Raw genomic sequence first — 17,500 nt, forward strand, 5'->3', positions numbered from 1 at the left:
GTCCAGTCCATAGTGGATCTAACATAATAGTGTGAGAGTCCAGTCCATAGTGGATCTAACATAATAGTGAGTGTCCAGTCCATAGTGGATCCAACATAATAGTGTGAGAGTCCAGTCCATAGTGGATCTAACATAATAGTGTGAGAGTCCAGTCCATAGTGGATCTAACATAATAGTGTGAGAGTCCAGTCCATAGTGGATCTAACATAATAGTGTGAGAGTCCAGTCCATAGTGGATCTAACATAATAGTGTGAGAGTCCAGTCCATAGTGGATCTAACATAATAGTGGGAGTCCAGTCCATAGTGGATCTAACATAATAGTGTGAGAGTCCAGTCCATAGTGGATCTAACATAATAGTGAGTGTCCAGTCCATAGTGGATCCAACATAATAGTGTGAGAGTCCAGTCCATAGTGGATCTAACATAATAGTGTGAGAGTCCAGTCCATAGTGGATCTAACATAATAGTGTGAGAGTCCAGTCCATAGTGGATCTAACATAATAATGTGAGAGTCCAGTCCATAGTGGATCTAACATAATAGTGTGAGAGTCCAGTCCATAGTGGATCTAACATAATAGTGAGTGTCCAGTCCATAGTGGATCCAACATAATAGTGTGAGAGTCCAGTCCATAGTGGATCTAACATAATAGTGTGAGAGTCCAGTCTATAGTGGATCTAACATAATAGTGTGAGAGTCCAGTCCATAGTGGATCTAACATAATAGTGTGAGAGTCCAGTCCATAGTGGATCTAACATAATAGTGTGAGAGTCCAGTCCATAGTGGATCTAACATAATAGTGAGTGTCCAGTCCATAGTGGATCCAACATAATAGTGTGAGAGTCCAGTCCATAGTGGATCTAACATAATAGTGTGAGAGTCCAGTCCATAGTGGATCTAACATAATAGTGTGAGAGTCCAGTCCATAGTGGATCTAACATAATAGTGTGAGAGTCCAGTCCATAGTGGATCTAACATAATAGTGTGAGAGTCCAGTCCATAGTGGATCTAACATAATAGTGTGAGAGTCCAGTCCATAGTGGATCTGACATAATATTGTGAGGGTCCAGGCCATAGTGGATCTAACATAATAGTGGGAGTCCAGTCCATAGTGGATCTAACATAAAAGTGTGAGTCCAGTCCATAGTGGATCTAACATAATAGTGTGAGAGTCCAGTCCATAGTGGATCTAACGTAATAGTGTGGGAGTCCAGTCCATGGTGGATCTAACATAATAGTGTGAGAGTCCAGTCCATAGTGGATCTAACATAATAGTGATAGTGCAGTCCATAGTGGGTCTAACATAATAGTGAGAGTCCAGTCCATAGTGGATCTACAAACCCCGTTTCCATATGAGTTGGGAAATTGTGTAAGATGTAAATATAAACAGAATACAATGATTTGCACATCCTTTTCAACCCATATTCAGTTGAATATGCTACAAAGACAACATATTTGATGTTCAAACTCATAAACTTTTTTTTTTTTTTGCAAATAATAATTAACTTAGAATTTCATGGCTGCAACACGTGCCAAAGTAGTTGGGAAAGGGCATGTTCACCACTGTGTTACATCACCTTTTCTTTTAACAACACTCAATAAACATTTGGGAACTGAGGAAACTAATTGTTGAAGCTTTGAAAGTGGAATTCTTTCCTATTTTTGTTTTATGTAGAGCTTCAGTCGTTCAACAGTCCGGGGTCTCCGCTGTCGTATTTTACGCTTCATAATGCGCCACACATTTTCCATGGGAGACAGGTCTGGACTGCAGGCGGGCCAGGAAAATACCCGCACTCTTTTACTACAAAGCCACGCTGTTGTAACATGTGGCTTGGCGTTGTTTTGCTGAAATAATCAGGGGCGTCCATGATAACGTTGCTTGGATGACAACATATGTTGCTCCAAAACCTGTATGAACCTTTCAGCATTAATGGTGCCTTCATAGATGTGTACGTTACCCATGCCTTGGACACTAATAAACCCCCATACTATCACAGATGCTGGCTTTTGAACTTTGCGTCGATAACAATCCGAATGCTTATTTTCCTTTTTGTTCTGGAGGACACCACGTCCTATGTTTCCAAATATAATTTGAAATGTGGACTCGTCAGAACACTTTTCCACTTTGCATCAGTCCATCTTAGATGAGCTCGGGCCCAGCCGAGCCGGCGGTATTTCAGGGTGTTGTTGATAAATGGGTTTGGCTTTGCATAGTAAAGTTTTAACTTGCACTTACAGATGTAGCGACCAACTGTAGTTACTGACAGTGGTTTTATGAAGTGTTCCTGAGCCCATGTGGGGATATCCTTTACACACTGATGTCGGTTTGTGATGCAGTACCGCCTGAGGGTTTAAAGTCAGTAATATCATCGCTTACGTGCAGTGATTTCTCCAGATTCTCTGACCCTTTTGATGATTTTAGGGACCGTAGATGGTAAAATCCCTAAATTCCTTGCAATAGGTCGTTGAGAAATGTTGTTCTAAAACTGTTGGACAATTTGCTTACAAATTGGTGACCCTCGCCCCATCCTTTTTTGGGAGTTACTGAGCATTTAATGGAAAGCTGCTTTTATACGCAATCATGGCACCCACCTGTTCCCAATTAGCCTGCACACCTGTGGGATGTTCCAAATAAGTGTTTGATGAGCACTGTATCAGTATTTATTGCCACCTTTCCCAACTTCTTTGTCACGTGTTGCTGGCGTCAAATTCCAAATCAGTCTGAACATCAAATATGTTGTCTTTGTAGCATATTCAACTGAATATGGGTTGAAAAGGATTTGCAAATCATTGTATTCTGTTTATATTTACATCTAACACCATTTCCCAACTCATATGGAAACGGGGTCTGTATATGTCCCTTACATTCATTGATGGTGGCGGCCCGCCATGGCAAAATAAAAGCCGCTACACCCTAAATGGGAACTGCACTTTTCTGGATTTTTTCCCCCCTATCATTTACAATCTTCATCATCTTTCTTTTAAGATTCTATCGTCTTCCGTCGTAGAGTCCGGTCGCACACAAAAGAAGGCAACTCCTCGCACAGAAAACGCCACGCTCCCTTACTCCCTCCAACGCCCGCGCACAAGCCCGTGGGCTTGGCCCTGCGTGTCGGCGCCAATCAGCCCCAGTAATCTCACGCCGGTCAACAGGAACATTCCCCCTCTCAACTCCCAAGGAGAAAGCCGAGCAGCCCTTCTCTTCCTGCAAGAGGCCCAGTTGTGCTCCACTGACTCCCACAGGATAAATGGAGATAATGGGAGTCATATGCCGGCAGCTGCTTTGGGACCAGCCAAAGTCAAACATTTACCGCGGACAAAAGTAATAATAATAATAGAGTTTTATTTGTAAAAAAAACACTTTACTTTGAGCAAACAACCTCAAAGTGCTACAGTGTAATAACACAAATAAAAAGATAATACAAATTAAAGCTGCAAGCAGCGATGGACGGGACCGACTTTTGCTGGTGTTTCCTGCCTTTACCCACTCAACATATTTTTACCTGCACTTTACCTACCTACCCTTCATCCTGGGGTCACACCGGTCCTTCTTTCTGTCACCCATACATGCTGGTGCTTCCTGCCATCACCCAGACAACATATCTTTACCTGCACATTACCTACCTTCTCTGTATCCTGGTGTCAAACTGGTGCCTCCTTCTTTTCCCCCAGTCAACATATCTTTACCTGCACAGTACCTACCTTCTCTGCATGGTGCGGTCACGCTGGTGCTTCCTTCTTTTAAGCGGCCGTCTTGAGACGGCAGCAGCATCAGCGCAGAAGTTCAATGAAGGCTCGTAAAATCAATACAGGAGCAGTTAGAAAAACTCTTTGCGCAACTTTTAATCAGAAGGGTTCAATCTCTTTCCTGTGCAAGTTTGAAGCCGACACAACAAACGCACTCAGAGGAGATAATGTTTGTAAAAAGTTGACAGGTTTTTACAAAACTTTTGTTTTGAAGGGCTAATTGCCAACTTCCTGTTGATTTTTGCTGAAGGATGTCCATTATTGAAATGTAGGTCTAAGTGAGACCTACATAGAGGTTTTTACTTCATGTCTCTACGACATTCCTAACGGAAGTTGCAAGCAGTTTTGTCTGTGTTTTCTTCCTAGGAGCAGTTTTGTCTGTGTTTTATTCCTAGGGGGCGCTAGAGTGCAATTTTAAGTTTTGAGTTTTTTTTTTTTATAGATCGCAATTTTCGCCAGTCCTGATGTGTGTGGTTAGTTTTGAAGCATGCTATGGGGGTCAAATTACAGCTCAAAGAGGTGGCGGTAAGTAATAATAATAACACCTTAGAAATACAATACAATAGGGTCCTCTGTCCCAAAGGGACATTCGGTCCCTAATAAATATATTTAAAAACTATTACAGCCTAATACAGTGTTTTTCAACCACTGTGCCGTGAGCTACAGTCTGGTGTGCCGTGGGAGAATATGTGATTTCATCTATATGGGTTAAAAATATTTTAGAGCTCGTCAGAGTAACCCTGTAATACTCTTCCATATCAGCAGGTGGAAGCCGGTAGCTAATTGCTTTGTAGATATCGGAAACAGCAGGACGTAGTGTGCAGGTAAAAAGGTGTCTAATGCTTAAATCAAAAATAAAGAAAATGTGAGTGCCCTTAAGAAATCCTTAAAAAATCTTTGATGTCCTTTGTGCTCTTTGATGTTTGATGTTTCCCTCTTACACACATGTAAGAGAGATGTGTGCTATGGCTATGAGTTGTTTTTTCCCTTGACCGAGACCGATTTTTTTATCTCACCCCCTCGACCCCTCCCGTTGTTTACCTGTTTCTCACCTTTTTTGTAAGGGCCGCCGGAAGTCGGCAGACCCGTCAGCGATCCGGTCCTGTCTCCCTGTAATGTTTGTCTGATATTGAATGGGATTGTGCTGAAAATTTTAATTTCCCCTCGGGGATTAATAAAGTATTTCTGATTCTGATTCAGAAAAGGCATTGAAGCTTAGGGAGGGCTATGTGGAACAAAACTAAAACTGAACTGGCTTCAAAGTAAACAAAAACAGAATGCTGGATGACAGCAAAGACTTACTGTGGAGCAAAGACATCAACAATGTCCCCACAAAGAAGGATAAAAACAACTGGAAAATGTTTGATTGCTATAACAAAGTAGATGCGGGAAATATCGCTCAAAGGAAGACACGAAACTGCTACAGAAAAATACCAAAAAAGGAGAAAAAGCCATCAAAATAGTAAAACACTGCCCACAGGAAAACAGCAAAAAACTCAAAAAGTGATGTGACAGGTGGTGACAGTACACCTACTTTGAGACAAGAGCTATAGTGATGCATACTTGGTTATGCTCTAAAGTCATATCCAACACTTTAGATGCCTTTTTAATGTCAACTGAGTTTTGTTTTTTACTGATTTTTGCTGGTTTTTCAAAGCAAAAAATGTGCCTTGGCTCAAAAAAAGGTTGAAAAACACTGGCCTAATAGCTAGAACGAGCACAAATATATATCTAAAAAAGTTTTTATTGTTAAAAGAGGGGTTTTAAGCCTTTTTTTTTTTAGAAGCATCCACAGTCTGTGGTGCCCTCAGGTGGTCAGGGAGAGCGTTCCACAGGCGCAGAAAGCCTGGTTTTCCCATTGTTCGGAGCTTTGTCCTCGGAGGTGGGAGGAGGGTAGCCTGGTGTCGTGTGGAGGATTTGGGGGTGAGCAGTTCTTTGAGGTAGAGAGGGGCATTTCCATGGAGGCACTGGTGGGTTAGTAGGGATACTTTGTATTCAATCCTGAGTGGAACAGGAAACCAGTGAAGGGATTTGAGAACTGGTGTGATGTGGTGGTATTTCCGCACTCTCATCAAGTGAGTAACACTCCAATCCGCGCAGTCCCCCAATGCACACGAGGTGCCGGGGGACCTTCTCTTGGCACGGGAGCACATGTTCTACATGGAGGCCTGGAAGAGCCATTAGTCTGCTGTTGACTTGATTGTCTGTAATTGGCCTTCGGCTAACAAAGGGAGGGAAACCGGAGTCCGAGGTCACTGCGGCTATTCTTGTTGCTAAAGACCAAAGGAGGCTATAAGTCCGGATCAACTGCTGTTCTTCTTTTTCACTCAAGTCCACATCAACATGCACTATAACTTGAAGTGCCATCCCATTCCTAACCCACAGGGTTCAACATCATCCGGGTCCACCTTTTTGCAGCTATTACAGCTTCATCTCTTCTAGGAAGGCTGTCCACAAGGTGGCGGAGTGTGTTTGTAGGAATTTTCCACCCTTCTTCCAAAAGCGCATTGGTGAAGTCAGACACTGATGTTGGTGGAGAAGGCCTGGTTCTCGGTCTCCGTTCCTAATTCATCCCAAAGGTGTTCTGTCGGGTTCAGGTCAGGACTCTCCGCAGGCCAGTCAAGTTCATTCATACCAGACTCTGTCATCCATGTATTTGTGGACCTTGCTTTGTGCACCAGTCAATTTTGTGGGAACAAACTGTTCCCACAAGGTTGGGAACATGGAATTGTCCAAAATGTTTTCCTGGAGCATTCAATGTTCCTTTCACTGGAACTAAGGGGCCAAGCCCAACTCCTGGGAAAAACAACCTCACACCATAATTCCTCCTCCACCAAATTTCACACTCATTACAATGCAGTCCAAAATGTAGCGTTCTCCGGAAAACCTCCAAACCCAGACTGGTCCGTCAGATTGCCAGATGGAAAAGCGTGACTCATCAGTCCAGAGAAGGTGTCTCCGCTGCTCTAGAGTCCAGTGGCGATGTCCTTTACACCACTACATCCCACGCTTGGTGATGCATGGCTTAGATGCAGCTGCTCGGCCATGGAAACCCATTCCGAGAAGCTCTCTGCGTACTGTACGTGGGCTAATTGGAAGGTCCCATGAAATTTGGAGCTCTGTAGCAACTGACTGTGCGGAAAGTCGGCGACCTCTTTGCACCATGCGCTTCAGCATCTGCTGACCCCTTTCTTGTCAGTTTGTGTAGCCTACCGCTTTGTGGCTGAGTTGCTGTTGTTCCCAAATTTCTTCACTTTTCTTATAATAAAGCAGACAGTTGACTTTGGAATATTCAAAGTTCCTTTCACTGGAACTAAGGGGCCAAGCCCAACTCCTGGGAAAAACAACCTCACACCATAATTCCTCCTCCACCAAATTTCACACTCATTACAATGCAGTCCAAAATGTAGCGTTCTCCGGAAAACCTCCAAACCCAGACTGGTCCGTCAGATTGCCAGATGGAAAAGCGTGACTCATCAGTCCAGAGAAGGTGTCTCCGCTGCTCTAGAGTCCAGTGGCGATGTCCTTTACACCACTGCATCCCACGCTTGGTGATGCATGGCTTAGATGGAGCTGATCGGCCATGGAAACCCATTCCGAGAAGCTCTCTGCGTACTGTACGTGGGCTAATTGGAAGGTCCCATGAAATTTGGAGCTCTGTAGCAACTGACTGTGCGGAAAGTCGGCGACCTCTTTGCACCATGAGCTTCAGCATCTGCTGACCCCTTTCTTGTCGGTTTGTGTAGCCTACCGCTTTGTGGCTGAGTTGCTGTTGTTCCCAAATTTCTTCACTTTTCTTATAATAAAGCTGACAGTTGACTTTGGAATATTCAAAGTTCCTTTCACTATAACTAAAGGGCCAAGCCCAACTCCTGAAAAACAACCTCACACCATAATTCCTCCTCCACCAAATTTCACACTCATTACAATGCAGTCCAAAATGTAGCGTTCTCCGGAAAACCTCCAAACCCAGACTGGTCCGTCAGATTGCCAGATGGAAAAGCGTGACTCATCAGTCCAGAGAAGGTGTCTCCACTGCTCTACAGTCCAGTGGCGATGTCCTTTACACCACTACATCCCACGCTTGGTGATGCATAGCTTGGATGCAGCTGTTCGGCCGTGGAAACCCATTCCGAGAAGCTCTCTGCGTACTGTACGTGGGCTAATTGGAAGGTCCCATGAAATTTGGAGCTCTGTAGCAACTGACTGTGCGGAAAGTCGGCGACCTCTTTGCACCATGCGCTTCAGCATCTGCTGACCCCTTTCTTGTCGGTTTGTGTAGCCTACCGCTTTGTGGCTGAGTTGCTGTTGTTCCCAAATTTCTTCACTTTTCTTATAATAAAGCTGACAGTTGACTTTGGAATATTCAAAGTTCCTTTCACTATAACTAAAGGGCCAAGCCCAACTCCTGAAAAACAACCTCACACCATAATTCCTCCTCCACCAAATTTCACACTCATTACAATGCAGTCCAAAATGTAGCGTTCTCCGGAAAACTTCCAAACCCAGACTGGTCCGTCAGATTGCCAGATGGAAAAGCGTGACTCATCAGTCCAGAGAAGGTGTCTCCACTGCTCTAGAGTCCAGTGGCGATGTCCTTTACACCACTGCATCCCACGCTTGGTGATGCATGGCTTAGATGCAGCTGCTCGGCCATGGAAACCCATTCCGAGAAGCTCTCTGCGTACTGTACGTGGGCTAATTGGAAGGTCACATGCAGTTTGGAGCTCTGTAGCAACTGACCATGCAGGAAGTCTTTGCAGTATGCTGACCACTCTCTCAGTTTACGTGTCCTTCCACTTGGTGGCTGAGTTGCTGTTGTTCCCTAAAACTTCACTTTTTTTATAATGAAGTTGACTTTGGAATATTTAGGAGCGAGGAAATTTCACGACTGGATTTATTGCACAGGTGGCATCCTATGACAGTTCCATGCTGGAAATCACTGAGAGCGGCCCTTTCTTTCACAGATGTTTGTAGAGACAGTCTCCGTGCCTAAGTGCTTGATTTGATACACCGGGCCAAGTGATTAGGACACCTGATTCTCATCATTTGGATGGCTGGCCAAATACTTTTGGCAATATAGTGTATTTTCTTGAAGTATGGTCGACTTTCCAAGCAAAAACAACAACTCTGAAGTTCCATTTTAAAACATGCCCACAGTGACGTCCTGTTCAAGTTTCAAAATAAAAGCATCGCGATATCAACCTAGATTGTAGCGCAGCAACTAAAACTGTGCGATGTAACAATATGTACAGTACAGGCTAGGGTTGTACGGTATACAGCAGTTGTCCCCAACCACCGGGCCGCGGCTACATTGGTACCGGGCCGCAGAATAATTTTTTATACATTTTTTATTTAAAAAAACTATATTTTATTAAATCAACATAAAAAACACAAGATACACTTACAATTAGTGCACCAACCTAAAAAACTCCCTTTCTAATGACAAATTTTTTTTTTTTAATTAATTTTGTACTTTTATTTTTTTAATTTTTTTTGTTAATCAACATAAAAAACACAAGATACACTTACAATTATTGCACCAAACCAAAAAAACTCCCTTTTTCATGACAAAAAAGAAAAAAAAAACACATTTTTTTATTACCGGTAATTAAAATAATGTTTTTATTTTTTATTTTATTAAATCAACATAAAAAACACAAGATACACTTACAATTATTGCACCAACCCAAAAAACCTCCCTTTTTCATGACAAAAAAAGTTTTTTTAATTAATTTTGTATTTTATTTTTTTAATAAATTTTTATTTATTTATTAAATCAACATAAAAAACACAAGATACACTTAAAATTACTGCACCAACCCCAAAAACCTCCCTTTTTCATGACAAAAAAAAATATATTTTTTATTAATTTTGTATTTTTATTTTTTTTATTTTTTTTTATTAAATCAACATAAAAAACACAAGATACACTTACAATTATTGCACCAACACCAAAAACCTTGCTTTTTCATGACAAAAAAAGAAAAGAAAAAAACAATTTTTTCTCACCCGTAATTAAAATGTTTTTATTTTTTATTTTATTAAATCAACATAAAAAACACAAGTTAAAATTAGTGCACCAACCCAAAAAACCTCCCTTTTTCATGACAAAAAACACATTTCTTATTAATTTTTCATTTAATTTTTTTTTATAATTTTTTTTATTAAATCAACATAAAAAAAACAAGATACACTTAAAATTAGTGCACCAACCCAAAAAAAATCTCCCTTTTTCATGACAAAAAAATAATTTTTTATAAATTTTTATTTAATTTTTGTTATTAATTTTTTTTTATTAAACCAACATAAAAAAACACAAGTTACACTTAAAATTAGTGCACCAACCCAAAAAAACTCCCTTTTTCATGACAAAATTTTTTTTTTAAATTAATTTTGTATTTTTATTTATTTTTTATTTTCTTAATTAAATCAACATAAAAAAACACAAGATACACTTACAATTATTGCACCGGCCCAAAAAAAATCCCTTTTTCATGACAAAAAAGAAAAAAAAACAAATTTTTTTATTATCGGTAATTAAAATAATGTTTTTATTTTTAATTTTATTAAGTCAACATAAAAAACACAAGATACACTTACAATTATTGCACCAACCCAAAAAAACTCCCTTTTTCATGACAAAAAAAGATTTTTTAATTTATTTTGTATTTTATTTTTTTAATAAATTTTTATTTATTTATTAAATCAACATAAAAAACACAAGATACACTTAAAATTAGTGCAACAACCCAAAAAAACTCCCTTTTTCATGACAAAAAAAGAATATATTTTTTTTTTATTTCGTTTTTTTATTTATTTTATTTTTTTTAATTAAATCAACATAAAAAAACACAAGATACACTTACAATTACTGCACCAACCCCAAAAACCTTGCTTTTTCATGACAAAAAAAGAAAAGAAAAAAACAATTTTTTCTCACCCGTAATTAAAATGTTTTTATTTTTTATTTTATTAAATCAACATAAAAAACACAAGTTAAAATTAATGCACCAACCCAAAAAACCTCCCTTTTTCATGACAAAAAACACATTTTTTATTAATTTTTCATTTAATTTTTTTTATAATTTTTTTTATTAAATCAACATAAAAAAAACAAGATACACTTAAAATTAGTGCACCAACCCCAAAAAAATCTCCCTTTTTCATGACAAAAAAAATACTTTTTTATAAATTTTTATTTAATTTTTGTTATTAATTTTTTTTTATTAAACCAACATAAAAAAACACAAGTTACACTTAAAATTAGTGCACCAACCCAAAAAACCTCCCTTTTTCATGACAAAATTTTTTTTTTAAATTAATTTTGTATTTTTATTTATTTTTTATTTTCTTAATTAAATCAACATAAAAAACACAAGATACACTTACAATTATTGCACCGGCCCAAAAAAAATCCCTTTTTCATGACAAAAAAGAAAAAAAAACAAATTTTTTTATTATCGGTAATTAAAATAATGTTTTTATTTTTTATTTTATTAAGTCAACATAAAAGACACAAGATACACTTACAATTATTGCACCAACCCAAAAAACCTCCCTTTTTCATGACAAAAAAAGATTTTTTAATGAATTTTGTATTTTATTTTTTTAATACATTTTTATTTATTTATTAAATCAACATAAAAAACACAAGATACACTTACAATTAGTGCAACAACCCAAAAAAACTCCCTTTTTCATGACACAAAAAGAATATTTTTTTATTAATTTCGTTTTTTTATTTTTTTTTATTTTTTTTAATTAAATCAACATAAAAAACACAAGATACACTCACAATTAGTGCACCAACCCCAAAAAACTCCCTTTTTCATGTTAAAAAAAGAAAAAACTATTTTTTTTTTACCGGTAATTAAAATAATGTATTTATTTTTGATTTTATCAAATCAACATAAAAAACACAAGTTACACTTAAAATTAGTGCACCAACCCGAAAAAAACTCCCTTTTTCATGACAAGAAAAGAAAGAAAAAAAATTGTTTTTATTAATTAAAATAATGTTTTAATTTTTTTATTTTATTAAATCAACATAAAAAACACAATTTACACTTACAATTAGTGCACCAACCCAGAAAACCTCCCTTTTTAATGACAAAAAAAGAATTTTTAATGAATTTTTTATTTTATTTTTTTATTAATTTTTTTTTATTAAATCAACATAAAAAACACAAGATACACTTAAAATTAGTGCACCAACCCAAAAAAGGTCCCTTTCTCATGACAAAAAATATTTTTTTATTAATTTTGTATTTTTATTTTTTTATTTTTTTTTATTAAATCAACATAAAAAATACAAGTTACACTTAAAATTAGTGCACCAACCCAAAAAACCTCCCATTTTCATGTCAAAAAAAGAAAAAAAATGTTTTTTATTAATTAAAATGTTTTAATTTTTTTTTTAATTAAATCAACATGAAAAACACAAGTTACACTTAAAATTAGTGCACCAACCCAAAAGACCTCCCTTTTTCATGACAAAAAAATAATTTTTCATTTATTTATTTAAAATTTTTATTTTTTTTTATTAAATCAACATAAAAACACAAGATACACTTACAATTAGTGCACCAACCCCAAAAAATCTCCCTTTTTCATCACAAAAAAAAAAAAAAGAATCCGAACAGGTGTAGACTTATTTTATTTTTCCAATAAACAAAAGCCTTTTGCGTGTTGCTTTTCAGCCTTCCCGTTGTCTGCCTCTCTCTCTCGCTCTCGCTCCCTTCCGGGTTGCTCGCGCCTCTGCTCGTGTTGTCGTCTCTCTCTCGTTCCTTCCTCGTATGAGTTGCTCTCGCTCCCTACCATCGCCAGCCCTGTTCTCTCCTCCTTCTCCCCTTTTATACAGCGAGAGGAGATATGTTAATCGTGTACAGGTGCGCCACCCACACACCTGATCTTGTTTGTGGCGTCGCTCCCGGCACGCCCCGCCTCGCCGCTCGCTTGCCATCCCCGCCTCCTCGCCGCCAGCGTGCCCTTCCTCTCTTTCGGACCGTCTGCTCCACCTCTCCGCACTAGTATTTCACCTTTTTGTGTTCAATACATAACTCCACGTGTTCATGTTTTGATGTGACTATCTACAATGTAAATAGTCATGAAAATAAAGCATTGAAATGAGAATGTGTGTCCAAACTTGTGGCCTGTACTGCATATGCAAGAAATGGCTAGTTTTGCTCATATTGACATCAGCCGACCAGCATGAGGCGCATCAACATGACTTCTGCTTTGTATGCCAATAAAAAACGGCCGCACTTCCACCTCTCCTCCTTTTAGCCGCGACCACATCTTCAGCCATTCCTTCTTTCCCCCCCGACGAGGCAAATGATTCCGCCACGTTTGCTTCGCCACGTTCTGACAAGGAAGTACTCATTTGGCCCCTATGAACGTTTTTAGTTATTTGAAAAAAAAACTTGCTGTAATGGCATCATCTAAACCTGTCATGAGGGACTTTATTTTGGGGGAGACCAGAGTTCATGTGTTCATAGCAACCTGCAGGGGCAGGAAGAATGAGAGCCAAGCCTCAATAAAACACACCTTGCATGGCAGTTTATACACACACACACACACACACACACACACACGCACCACACGTGTTATTTGAAGAAACATTTGGAGTAAAAAGGTGTGGCGGTGCTGCTATTTACACGAAGCGTTTCATTACCGAGTCAGGGATGTTTGCGATGGCGTTACCATGTTTGCGTGCGGCATGGCACCAAAATGACTTCAACTAAAAATAAACATTACAAATTAAGCAAGATCTGCTAAGCCCAAGCTGTTTGTTTACATGCTTTTTTTAAATTCTCTATGCTATTTGGGCTTATTAGACCCTAATTAGAATATAAACTAAGAATCATATTTTGATATGATGTACTTAGTCCATAAGTACACACACGTGTACTTCATGTTTAGTGACATGCTATTTCGTATTTTCACCCCCCCCCCCCCCCCCCCCAAATTCCATTGTATGTTATACTCTTCTGACACCACCAGATGGCAGTATAAGTGTCCACATTCGTGGCCATAAGACCCCAATTCAGTAGTGTACACCATTTTGGAAATAAAAGCTAAAAGGTGCTGTCCACACATGTGGCCATTAAGCCTTCATTAAAGCCGAACTGCACTTTTATTTTATTTTCATTTTGCCTATCATTCACAATCATTATGAGAGACAAGAAGACAAAAGTTTTTTCAAATTTGTAAAAAATCTTCTTGTTCTTGATAGCTGGTTAATGTTAGCAATAAGTTCTACCTCTAAATCACTTTAAAAAGTTATTCAGAACTATCAACAATACTTCATTTACGTGGTAACATGTGTATAATAACAAACTTTAGCAACATTGTTATTGTAAGAGTGAACACTGAGGAACTATTTTTCTAGCATACTAACACGTCGGCGAGAGATAAGCTAGCTTTTACACCAAGACGAAACTAGTTTGAGTTTGTAACACACAACACTGCAGTATCTGTAAAGTATTATTTCATCTTTTGTTTGTACACAGCTAGCTCGACAGTGTATGTAGTTGTAGTAACGATAGCATGACGTGTTGCGCGTAAATGGGACTTACTCCATGGACAGTTGTCTGTTTGGTCAAGATGGCCGGGGAAGTTTTTTCAAGTTGAATTTGGGTAAGCACTCCATTTATGTCCACATAGCTTGGCTCCAAGTTCCACATTTTTACCCACATGTCACACCAACCTCACTCTCGGCGTTTGTCTGCTCCAACGTCTCACTCTTCCTTTGTATTTGCTTCTAGAAACAGTATGTCCTCTGTATATTCAGCTTCAAAAAGCTATTTCCTTACTTTATAAACATAATATAAATATTTTTATATGAAAGAAGATTTTGTTATGCCAAAAAATATTGATGTAATCAACGTAGTATCGACTAGATATGCTATTGTACTTGGTGTCAGTACAGTGGATATTAGGTGTAGATCCACCCACGGTGTTTGTTTATATTATACAATCCCGGAAAAGTCGGTGCTGCAGGGAATTCTGGGATTTATTTTTTTTTTTTAAATGTAATAATCACTTATTCTTCTCTTCTTTGATACTTGACATTAGTTTTGGATGATACCACACATTTAAGTATCGATCCGATACCAAGTAGTTGCAGGATCAGGATCATACATTGGTCATATTCATGTGTCCAGGGACATATTTCTTGACTTTATGAACATAAAAAAAAAATTTTAAACGAAAGAAGATTTTGTGATGCCAAAAAATATCGATGTTAACAACGTAGTATCGACTAGATACGCTATCGTACTTGGTATCATTACAGTGGATGTCAGGTGTAGATCCACCAATGGTGTTTGTTTATATTATAGCGTCCAGGAAGAGTCGGTGCTGCAGGGAATTCTGGGAATTAAAAAAAAAAAATGTAATAATCACTTATTCTTCTCTTGTTTGGTACTTTACATTAGTTTTGGATGATACCACAAATTTGGGCATCAATCCGATACCAAGTAGTTACAGGATCATACATTGGTCATATTCAAAGTCCTCATGTGTTCAGGGACATATTTCTTGACTTTATGAACATAATATACATATTTTTAAACGAAAGATGATTTTGTGATGCCAAAAAATATCGATGTAATCATAGTAGTATCGACTAGATACGCTTTTGTACTTGGTATCACTACAGTGGATGTCAGGTGTAGATCCACCAATGTTTTTTTTTTGTATCGTAGCGTTGCGGAAGAGTCGGTGCTGCAGGGAATTCTGGGAGTTTTATTATTTTTTTAAATGTAATATTCACTTATTCTTCTTTTCTTTGATACTTTACAGTATTTTTGGATGATACCATACATTTAGGTATCAATTTGATACCAAGCAGTTACAGTATCATATATTGGTCATATTTAAAGTTGTCATGTGTTCAGGGACATATTTTTTGACTTTATGAACATAATATACATTTTTTTTAAATGAAAGATGATTTTGTGATGCCAAAAAATATCGATGTAATCATAGTAGTATCGACTAGATACGCTTTTGTACTTGGTATCACTACAGTGGATGTCAGGTGTAGATCCACCAATGTTTTTTTTTGTATCGTAGCATTGCGGAAGAGTCTGTGCTGCAGGGAATTCTGGGATTTTTATTATTTTTTTAAATGTAATAATCACTTATTCTTCTCTTGTTTGATACTTTACAGTAGTTTTGGATGATACCATACATTTAAGTATCAATTCGATACCAAGCAGTTACAGTATCATATATTGGTCATATTTAAAGTTGTCATGTGTCCAGGGACATATTTCTTGACTTTATGAACATAATATACATATTTTTAAACGAAAGATGATTTTGTGATGCCAAAAAATATTCATGTAATCATAGTAGTATCGACTAGATACGCTTTTGTACTTGGTATCAGTACAGTGGATGTTAGGTGTAGATCCACCAGTGGTGTTTGTTTATATTATAGCATCCAGGAAGAGTCGGTGCTGCAGGGAACGCTGGTATTTTTATTATTTTTTTAAATGTCATAATCACTTATTCTTCTCTTGTTTGATACTTTACATTAGTTTTGGATGATACCACACATTTAGGTATCAATCCGATACCAAGTAGTTACAGGATCATACATTGGTCATATTCAAAGTCCTCATGTGTTCAGGGACGTATTTACTGAACATAATATGAATTTCAAAAAAAGGGAAAAAAGATTTTGTGACGATAAAAAAAATATCCATGTAATCGTAGTTGTATCGACTAGATACGCTCCTGTGCTTGGTATCATTACAGTGGATGTCAGGTGTAGATCCACCCATGGCATTTGTTTACATTGTGACGCCGGTGAGCTATTGTATCCTCCTACGGTGGGTAGTGAAGCATGTTTAGCTATTCCTCGTCCTCCAGTGATAATGATACATGCAAGAAGCAGATAAAACACTGCGGATGGACATTAGCCGCTAACTAGCTAGCCATGTCTTAAAGCAGCTCTTCCTGAGGGTGTTTCAGTGTTATAACTTCACCTTTTATCTTTACTTTTTACACCAAAATGCGTCCATTCTCCCTTTTCTGTCCACACACTGTGTCTGCTTGTAAGTACTCTGTGTGCGCGCGCTGCCGAACCTGCTCCTTGTCTGGTGCAATGAGGCGTAGCTTGAGCCACGTTCCCACGGTACCAGTTTGAAGTTACTCCATAGTAGGGGCACAAGATAACAAAAGAAATGTTGGACAAGTCTTTTATCTTGTTGTCAGCGGTGTTGTGGAAAATGTGGGCCAAGGAAGGTGCAGAACACCTGCCTGGTGATGTTCTGGCCAGATTAGAGAACATACCCGTCATGATGTCATTGTCTCTCCTCGCAGAGATCGCCTCAAGTGTCCGCCGCTGGCAGATGGGAGGCGGCGGCGGCGGCGGCAGCTGAAGTCGGCCCAACCCCCTTCCGAGATGGCCGCCCATCCTCTTGCCGGCCCTCTCCGTTCTTCCTCAGCCGTGACCAGACCGGAGCCGAGCGCCGCGTTACCATGGTGATCATACTCTCCAAAAGCCTGGAAAAGAAGAAGGGTGTCAATGATGTAAGGCCCGACAGCACCGAGAGACGGCCGGTAAGAGAAGAGACGCTCAGTGAGATTTTTGCCGGGAGTGGGCGGAGCCTGAAAAAAGTCCGACACACCAAAGGTTGTACGATTTGGAATTCAAACGGGAACAATTATTCCGATATGGACACATTTTACAATGTGTGTATGTATATATATATATATATATATATATATATATATAT

The 17,500-nt window shown here is 38.4% G+C and overlaps 1 protein-coding gene across 4 annotated transcripts in view; it reads left to right on the forward strand.

Moving 5' to 3' along the window:
* Nucleotides 1-17,500, forward strand: part of LOC133559679 (protein FAM53B-like) — a 106,093-nt gene that overhangs the window by 37,306 nt on the left and 51,287 nt on the right. For all 4 annotated transcript variants that reach the window (XR_009808248.1, XR_009808247.1, XM_061911671.1 and 1 more), the window contains exon 2: nt 17,085-17,324. Coding sequence is in view for 2 of the 4 variants with exons in the window: in XM_061911671.1 (XP_061767655.1) it covers nt 17,244-17,324 (81 nt within the window). In the remaining 2 variants the exon portion in view is untranslated. The remainder of the gene's footprint in view (nt 1-17,084; nt 17,325-17,500) is intronic.

The sequence above is a fragment of the Nerophis ophidion genome, linkage group LG09, assembly GCF_033978795.1.
Source record: "Nerophis ophidion isolate RoL-2023_Sa linkage group LG09, RoL_Noph_v1.0, whole genome shotgun sequence".
NCBI lineage: Eukaryota > Metazoa > Chordata > Actinopteri > Syngnathiformes > Syngnathidae > Nerophis > Nerophis ophidion.